Source organism: Saimiri boliviensis, chromosome 14 (assembly GCF_048565385.1).
Source record: "Saimiri boliviensis isolate mSaiBol1 chromosome 14, mSaiBol1.pri, whole genome shotgun sequence".
Classification (NCBI taxonomy): domain Eukaryota; kingdom Metazoa; phylum Chordata; class Mammalia; order Primates; family Cebidae; genus Saimiri; species Saimiri boliviensis.
In genome coordinates, this window is record NC_133462.1 from 76,563,779 (window position 1) to 76,573,187 (window position 9,409).

General features: G+C 40.8%; 1 protein-coding gene across 1 annotated transcript; it reads left to right on the forward strand.

Moving 5' to 3' along the window:
* Nucleotides 1-270: 270 nt before the first annotated feature.
* Nucleotides 271-9,181, forward strand: H3-3A (H3.3 histone A). Its single transcript, XM_003930292.4, has 4 exons — nt 271-376; nt 1,918-2,068; nt 3,225-3,378; nt 8,740-9,181. The coding sequence occupies exons 2-4, from the start codon at nt 1,941-1,943 to the stop codon at nt 8,866-8,868; spliced, it is 411 nt and encodes a 136-aa protein (XP_003930341.1). The 5' UTR covers nt 271-376; nt 1,918-1,940; the 3' UTR covers nt 8,869-9,181.
* The last annotated feature ends 228 nt before the right edge of the window (nt 9,182-9,409 follow it).

Below are 9,409 nucleotides of genomic sequence, written 5' to 3' on the forward strand. Positions count from 1 at the left end.
GGTGACTAGCGGCAGTTTCGGCGGGAGCCGGCGGCCCCTCAGCGTGTCTTTTGTGTTTGTACACACACGGCGCGAGGCGGCCGGGAGGAGGGAGCAGGCGGCGTGCGGGGGAGGGGCGAGCGCGCGCCAGCGAACTGGCGCGCGGGGGGAGGGGAGGGGGCGGGGCGCGAGCAGGGCTGCGGGGGCGGGGCCGAGCCTTCCCTCCATTGTGTGTGATTGGCTGGCTCGCGGCGCGGGGGCGGGGCGGCGTGTGTTGGGGGATAGCCTCGGTGTCAGCCATCTTTCAATTGTGTTCGCAGCCGCCGCCGCGCCGCCGTCGCTCTGCAACGCCAGCGCCGCCTCTCGCTCGCCGAGCTCCAGCCGAAGGAGAAGGGGGGTAAGTTTCCCCGTCTGTCCTCTTCCCCAGAACCGAGCCCTGCTTGCCGTCAGCCCCGACCCGGGCTCTGGTGGTGCCGGGAGGGGACCCGTAGCCCCTCCGCCTTAGCCCACAAACTTTTTGGCCCAGAAATGGAGCGAGTTTCCCTCTTCCCTCTGGCGGCGGCGGCTCCTCAGTCTCTCGCCGCCTCAGCCCAACAGCAGCAACCGCCGCGGCGCCGAGCCTGCTCTCCCTCCTCCTCCCCGCGCCCCTGGCTCCTCTTTCTTCGGTGATATCCCGCCCGCCGTCCCTTCCGCGGACCCCAAACCTTCACCACGACCCGCGCGGGCCTCTTAACTACTGCCCCCGGGCCCCGGCCCCCAGTTTTCGGGCGGGAAAGGGGTTGAAATCGCCGCCGCTTCGCACCCTGGGGTAACTCGCTTTTTGCTGCCTCCCCACAGTTGTTGCTAAGCTTCACCATCTTGTCTCTCTTCTCTGGTCACCGACCATATTTTTTCCCCCGTTTCTCTCTTCCCCATTTGAAAAAAGCAAGAATTTTTAAAAGAGGGACATTTTTTTCCCTTTTTTGGAGAAGCGAAAACTTGATGCATTTGAAATGCAAAAAAACTTTTGCATTTTGGAGGGCGGCACGTGGCAGGGGATCGGGGTATTTTCTAGAGATTTGGTGTTTTGTCTCTTTGGAACGGAATTGGATACGTTTTGCGATTGTTTCCATTTTGTTCTGGTCTGGGAGCCGAGTTGGTGCCTGCTCGAGGCGCTGGGAGCCAGACGGGCAGGTTGGGGGACCCTGTGCCGAGGGACCCAGAGGAGGCAAAACCAAAAGTTTATGTGGTGCTTCGGGTGGACCGGTCGGCGGATGTCGTGCCTTAATTAAAGCCTGGGTGCGGGGCACTTTTTATTTCACTGGGAAGCCTGCGAGGACTGGACGCGAGGACGGGGCTTTGTAGAATGCTCGCTGGTGGTAGCTGTTGTTCCTCTCTTGTTTTTTCGAGACGCCTTTTTGTCAACATAACGATATGTTTGTTGAACGATACAATAACCAAGAATATTTTCAGATATTTACAGCAATCCATCAACAGCCAGACGAGGGGGGGGCAGCCACAGGGGGGAGTAAGACCTTTTTTGCTGTAATTTGACTCTATCCTCCAGCGATTTGTGGCTTCATTCTTTTGACTTGTTTGTGGCTGGAATGTTTTCAGACATTTCTAATTTCTGCTTTAATTAATTAAAGAAATCGGCTCAAAGGCTGTTAAGAGGTCTTTTTGTTTTGCCGTTTGTCGCTCAGAATTGGCGTTTCGAGAGAGGATTGGTATTAATTGCTAACAATTTTCTAGTACTCTAGTTTGTTTCAAGAAGTCATTTTGGGTAGACGTAATCTCTACTCTTTAAAATTATATAACAATACGAACATTATTTTTTATACTGATTATAATTTCCAGATATGGGGAGGGAGTGATCGTGATCATGGCAGGAAAACTTGTGTGTTTAGTAGTTTCATACGGTGATTTGATTTTTTTTTTTTTTTTTTTAAATGCTGGTAGGTAAGTAAGGAGGTCTCTATACCATGGCTCGTACAAAGCAGACTGCCCGCAAATCTACCGGTGGTAAAGCACCCAGGAAGCAACTGGCTACAAAAGCCGCTCGCAAGAGTGCGCCCTCTACTGGAGGGGTGAAGAAACCTCATCGTTACAGGTATTAAAAAACGAGGAAAAAAATGGGACAGTCTCTCTTATGTATCCATATAATTTAACAAAAGATGAATAACAGGAAAACTCTTTGCTTTAGAGAAACTTTTTTTTATTTGAACACTTATTGCTTAAATACATGTACCGTGATTTCATTTATTTATATAAAATTTAGTATTGGGTTTTATTGGAAACGTTTAACTTTTAAGCCATAATCTGACCTAGATGCCTAGGTGATTAACATCACTGATGTTAATGGAATATATTGACATTTTAGTTAACTTAGTAATTCTCTAAAAATAGTTTTGTGTTGCCTTCTTGAATACACTTTTGAGGATATCTTTCCTAGCTTTTGGCAAAATAATTTAATCGAAATTGGATGTTTTATAAGGTTCCTACCCCCTCGTTTATTTGATTAGCTTATTTCCTTCTATATTAGCTCATTGGATTGTGAACTACCTGAGCTACTGTGTTGTTAAGGGCATCTGCCATTAGAGGGCAGAAGTTGCCCAGACTTAGGTAGCCTCAGCAGCTATTACCATTAACCTAAAATAAAAGCTCATACAGTGGAAGAAGTCAGTCAGAATGAGAGGTAAATTTCTTGCTGACAGTTATTTAGTTAAAAAAAAAACTTTTCCACATGGAAGGAACACTACACAATCGGATGTATTCAAATTTAACAATTCTTGAGGAATGAACTGTAGGCAGAGTAGAGGTATTCTAGGAAATAGAATTTAAATGCCGCAAGTATATTTTTAAATGAAGTTCATTGGGTTCTGTTGGTTATCTTTAAGGGCTGTTAAGATAATAGAGGGTGCAGGTGGGAAGGAGAGTGGTGCTAAGTTGAGAAGAGTCAATTTTATTAGTAGCCTGACAGTACCTTCCAAGGTTTGGATATCTGTATCACTTTAAAAAACGAAAATAAATAGGGCTTTGATAAACTTCTTGATAAGAATGTATTTTAATTTCAGGCTTTTTGCTAAAGGTATTGTTACTCCTACTAGACTTGAATGTCATCATAAGTTGATCAGTGAAATTTGATACTGAAGCTGAAGAATTGTTGGGTGGTTTGTTTTTTGAAAAATTACTGCATTTCTTGAAACCTGCCCACTTTTATGCTATTTATGTTTTTGGTAACTTTCTTTATTGTTAATTTTTTAAAGGCCTGGTACTGTGGCACTCCGTGAAATTAGACGTTATCAGAAGTCCACTGAACTTCTGATTCGCAAACTTCCCTTCCAGCGTCTGGTGCGAGAAATTGCTCAGGACTTTAAAACAGATCTGCGCTTCCAGAGCGCAGCTATCGGTGCTTTGCAGGTAAAATGATGGGTGGGGAAGACTCAGTTTGTATTCCTGTTGTGTACCAAGAACAGTTCTAGAAAATTTTTGAATATGCTTTTATATATATATATAAAATTTTTTTTCTCTCTCTCTGTCTTTCTCCCTTGTGTTTACCACAACCTCCACCTCCTGGGTTCAAGTGATTCTGCCTCAGCGTCCAAGAAGCTGGGATTGCAGGCGGACACTACCATGCCTGGCTAATTTTGTATTTTTAGTAGAGACAGAGTTTTTCCATGTTGGTCAGGCTGGTCTCAAACTCCGGACCTCAGGTGATCCACCCTGCCTCTACCTCCCAAAGTGCTGGGATTACAAGCATGAGCCACTGTGCCCACCCACTAATATTTAATCACAAGCCTGTCAGGTAGTTGACATCATGACTTCACTGTTGAGACTTCAGAAAGGTTAAGTTGCTCAAGGTCATGCCCATAGAAAATGGCAAAACCATAATTTGAACATCTGACTCCAAGGCTTAGTGCACATTTCATTATACCATTTAAAATTTTGAAACATTGCACTAAAAAAATATTTAAATAAAAGCCTCTGATTTGGTTTATGGATGCTGTAGGACATTAAGAAGAACTGAGATTAGAGGTCTATATTTGTAGTAACAATTTCAAACAACAGTGCCTGGAATAAAAGAAATGTCTCTTTAGTTCCTGAAGAAACATATACAGAGAGAGCTTAATATCTAGGATGGGAATAGAGCTTAATATCTAGTATTAAAGAATTATGTGTTAAGATGTAAAAGGAGCAGTGAGTGGAGGATAGAATCGGATTGGCAAGATAGGGGAAACAGCGCTTAAAGGTGATACCGGACCTGTAAGGGGACAGGGATTTGCTTTGTGGTTTGCTGAAAGAGATTAGGGATTTCCACTTAAATGTGGAGCATATTGAATTTAATCTTAATCTCTAGCATGTAAGGATTTAGAGAAATACTATTCTGGAGATGTTTATGTATTTGAGATATTTGTGCTTTATGTCAAGACCAAAACTTTGCATCTGTTGCTTCAGTATTGGCAAAATAAAAGAAAAAAAAAAAAGACCAAAACTTGAGATTACTACAGGATACTTGATAAAGGTATGTAGGTGTAATTAACATCAACCACTTAAGTAACCTATTTTACATTGTGTGGTTGGATTCTTTAGATGAAAGTATCCCAGAATACAGTAAAGCTACTGCCTCCATCAGAAGCATGCAGTTGGGGCTGTTAAAAATGCTGATTGCTAGGCACCATTGCAGACCTGAATCAATCTCTTGATGAGGGGTGGAGCAGGGGGGTATCCAGAATCTAAGTATCCTCCATTGGAGGATTTTCAAGGCTGCTGTTGCTGTGCCGGGCTTTTGCTTTATGTGTGAGAAAGATTTGATAGGTGGATTCCACCCTGAAATGTAATTGGCCGAGCTGTTTCTATGGTTAGTCTAAACTTCATTTGATTGGTGAATTCCAGGATTAGGCATCCATTAAATTCTCAGTGAGTTGCTGAGATTTCAACTACAAAAATCTTGCATTCTGTTACTTAAAACTTTATTTTCTGTTTTAATAGCGGATTATCTCAGTTTTCGTTTCATTTATTACTAAATACAGAAATGTTACTAAGATTCCCAAGCATTGGTACAAAGCTGCTAATATTTTCTAATTACAACTATGCGTAAAGAACACAATACCGTACTTGAAAAGTGCAGCATTTTTTAGCTTAAATGTTAGTAATGTAGCCTTTTAAATTGAGTTTACGAAACAATCTGGGTAAAAGACTCATCTTTCTAAAATTATTCATGCGTAAACTTCAATTGTTAGTATTACATATTTGTCATTAAATATGTATTGGTTTTAAGCAAAATGTTCACCTCTTCTGTCCACAGTTCTCTTAGTGTTAGTTAGCTCTTTATTGGAAAGAGTGATCTTTGTAACAGGCTTTTGTGTTTTGTGTTTGCTTTTTTATGCATATGCTTTAGTTCTCTTAAAGATACAGAGGGAGAATTCGTTAATGGAATAGGATAATAGATTGCAATTGAAATAGAAATCCAAAGGTCACTTTCTTTTTGGCCTTAGAATTACACGCTTTACAACTAAAGGATGGGAGAGAGTCCAGTGAGAATGGTAGAGAAGTTAGTCTTAGTTTGCCATAGGTAATCAAAAATTGGCTTACTTAAAATTTAGTCTTTGCCTTTAATGTCTGAGAACTTGAACTCAAATATCCTTAATGTTAAATGGACAGTGTTGCTTTGAAATGGTAAAGAGCCAGACATTGAATATACTCAAAATGTCCTAAACTATTATTTTCTTGTAGTTTTGTTTTTTCTTTTGCCATTAACTCAATTCATTGGGTCATAAATTACTGTGGTAATCTTTAATTCCCATTACAGTCTTAATGTTTTAAGGGACTTTGGGTTACTTGTAATAGAATTGGAAATGTATGGGTTATGGTCAGATCCTCTCCAGGAGTCGAATCTTTTCTCAGAGCTGACCAGACACAACCCTTATAAACTAGCAGCCAGGTTCTAAGAGCTGTGAGAGCCCCAGCTGCTGCATGACACATCTGAATAGTTCTAGGTGATTAGGCCTCAGAATCATGGGACCTGATGGTTTATCTACCTAGTAGCTTGTGCCACATTTCACAAAAGCATTCTGGCTTTCTATAATCCTGAGGTGCCAGATTAAGCAAAAGTAAACTTTTCTTTCCTGAGAAACTTCACTTCTCGTAGGTGATGTGCGTTGTGAGTCCCTAAGGAGGCTACAATATGCCATGTTTTCCAGGCTTTCTACCCACTTCTAGAATAGGTTAAGAACGAATCTCTGAATATTAAGGACTTTTGCTTTTTAATACCTTTGGAATGGGTAAGATGTGATGGACTAATTGCATAGAATAGAAACATATTTTTTAAAGTAGCAAATACTGAAAATCTACTTGAGGACAAGGTATTTTGAGTATAAAATTAGATTTCTAATATTAGATAACTTAAGAGCACCAAAAAAATGGCTAATAATGTAAAGTCAGTGTGAGCACCAAGGAACTAGGAGTTCAGGGTTGCCTGCACTGGCAACGGGAGTACTTGATTTTTTTCCTTCATGGAATAGTCTTGAGCTGGGCCTTAAAGTGTAGATGAGTAAGACTTAGTTCTTAATAACAAATGCTGAGAAATACACATGAAGATAGTTCGATTTGAATGAAAGAAACTTGTATAAGAGTAGTGATGCGGCTAAAAAATGATGAAGGTGTAAATGTACTTTTTAAAAATAAAATAGGCCGGGCGCGGTGGCTCAAGCCTGTAATCCCAGCACTTTGGGAGGCCGAGGCGGGTGGATCACGAGGTCGAGAGATCGAGACCATCCTGGTCAACATGGTGAAACCCCGTCTCTACTAAAAATACAAAAAAAAATTAGCTGGGCATGGTGGCACGTGCCTGTAATCCCAGCTACTCAGGAGGCTGAGGCAGGAGAATTGCCTGAACCCAGGAGGCGGAGGTTGCGGTGAGCCGAGATCGCGCCATTGCACTCCAGCCTGGGTAACAAGAGTGAAACTCGGTCTCAAAAAATAAAAATAAAAATAAAAATAAAATAGTGTAAACCATTTGAGTTCAGGGATCTCAGTAATTTTATTGCAAAGTCAAAACACTTTTGTGAAACAAAAAGGTCTGTATCCTGTTTTGTGTTTTATGTGGCATTGTGGGACTTAAATTGCTCTGTTATTTGTGTGTGTCTTCTTAAGATAAAAATAGCAACTTAAAGACTATTTTCTCCCTTAATATTATCTTGAGCAGAGAAATAATTTTTCCTTATAGAGAAAGAGAGAGGGCCAACTAACCTATTATTTCACGCTCGAAATCCAAAACTGTTGGTTTCATGATTTTTTTTTTTTTTTTTTTTTTTTTAATAGAGACGGGGTTTCACCATGTTGATCAGGCTAATCTTGAGCTCCTAACCTTGTGATCCACCTGCCTTGGCCTCCCAGAGTGCTGGGATTACAGGCATGAGTCATTGTGCTGGCCTGGATTTGTGATTTAATTTTTAAGATGGTAATTTCTCCATTTCAAAATGAGTATGCAGGACGGGGATGGTGGTTCACACCTGTAATTCCAGCACTTTGGGAGGCTGAAGTAGAAGGATCAACTGAAGTCAGGAGTTTGAGACCAGCCTGGCCAACATGGTGAAACCCTGTCTCTACTAAAAATACAAAATTAGCTGGGTGTGGTGGTGGACCCCTGTACTCCCAGCTACTCAGGAGGCTGAGGCAGGAGAATTGCCTGAGCCAGGGAAATGGAGGTTGCAGTGAACTGAGATTATACCACTGCACTCTAGCCTGAGCTACAGAGCAAAACTCCATCTCAAAAAAAAAAAAATTAGTAAGCAGATGTTTTAACTTAAGACTAAAAGATTCTCAGCTTTTCAGACAACTTTTTTTTTTTTTTTTTTTGGTAGAGACGGGGTTTCACCAGGATGGTCTTGATCTCTTGACCTGGTGATCCACCTGCCTCAGTCTCCCAAAGTGCTAGGATTATAGGCGTGAGCCACCGTGCCCGGCACAGACAACTATTAAGTATACTAACAATTTCAGTTATGAGTTAATTCTAACTAGAAATGCCCCTCCTTCCTCTTCACAAGCTACCTGTCAATGAGTGATTCATATACCTGTCATTCTCGAGTGGTAGTAGTAATAAGATAACTTGAAAGGATCTTCTAGTCAAATGGGAAAAACCAGGGAGATAAATATTAGTACTAGAGGACAACAAATGCTGTTACAAATAGGGGTACATAGAGGAAGGTACTTTGTAGAGGACGGGCACATCTCCAAGGCATAGAGCAAAGCATATAAATAAGGAACTAACTGTGATGTGTTCTGGAACCAAAAGTACTCTCATGATAAAACAGATATAAAAGGGAAGGTAGATGAGGCGCATGTGATAGAAACCAGTTGTTCAGCATATTATACTACTGGGCAAGGCAGAGGTTCAGTTACTGTGTGAATGGGATTCAGAGTGAGGAGGAGACTAGGCTGGGATGGGGTATTTGAATTAGACATGGTTCCATTTATAAGAATGAGAATGTTAAAAGACATTGGATTTCTTGGCTTTGAGACATTTCAGTTTATTAGAAATCACATTACGATTAGAAAAATTGAAGTTTCTTAGTAACAAAGTAATTTAACTTGTGTAACTTGAAAGCTGCCTTTGAGCTTTGTCCCACAGGTTTTAAAATGTAAGCATTTGATAAAATTGTCAACATTCTGCAGAGCCATTTTTTTAAAGGGTTTAAAAACCTTTTCGTTTTAATTCACATAGGTGGGTCTTAACTATTGGCGATAACACCATTAATAGTTTTTTCTTCATTCCTTTTGCAGGAGGCAAGTGAGGCCTATCTGGTGGGCCTTTTTGAAGACACCAACCTTTGTGCTATTCATGCCAAACGTGTAACAATTATGCCAAAAGACATCCAGCTAGCACGCCGCATACGTGGAGAGCGTGCTTAAGAATCCACTATGATGGGAAACATTTCATTCTCAAAAAAAAAAAAAATAAAAAAATTCTCTTCTTCCTGTTACTGGTAGTTCTGAATGTTAGATAATTTTTTTTCCATGGGGTCAAAAGGTACCTAAGTATATGATTGCGAGTGGAAAAATAGGGGACAGAAATCAGGTATTGGCAGTTTTTCCATTTTCATTTGTGTGTGAATTTTTAATATAAATGCGGAGACGTAAAGCATTAATGCAAGTTAAAATGTTTCAGTGAACAAGTTTCAGCGGTTCAACTTTATAATAATTATAAATAAACCTGTTAAATTTTTCTGGACAATGCCAGCATTTGGATTTTTTTAAAACAAGTAAATTTCTTATTGACGGCAACTAAATGGTGTTTGTAGCATTTTTATCATACAGTAGATTCCATCCATTCACTATACTTTTCTAACTGAGTTGTCCTACATGCAAGTACATGTTTTTAATGTTGTCTGTCTTCTGTGCTGTTCCTGTAAGTTTGCTATTAAAATACATTAAACTATACCTGCTTTTGGTC

Coding starts and splice junctions, on each gene's coding strand:
- H3-3A (XM_003930292.4), top strand. CDS start 1,941: ATGGCTCGTACAAAGCAGACTGCCCGCAAATCTACCGGTGGTAAAGCA. Junction 2,069..3,224: donor AAGAAACCTCATCGTTACAG/GTATTAAAAAAC, acceptor AATTTTTTAAAG/GCCTGGTACTGTGGCACTCC. Junction 3,379..8,739: donor CAGCTATCGGTGCTTTGCAG/GTAAAATGATGG, acceptor TTCCTTTTGCAG/GAGGCAAGTGAGGCCTATCT.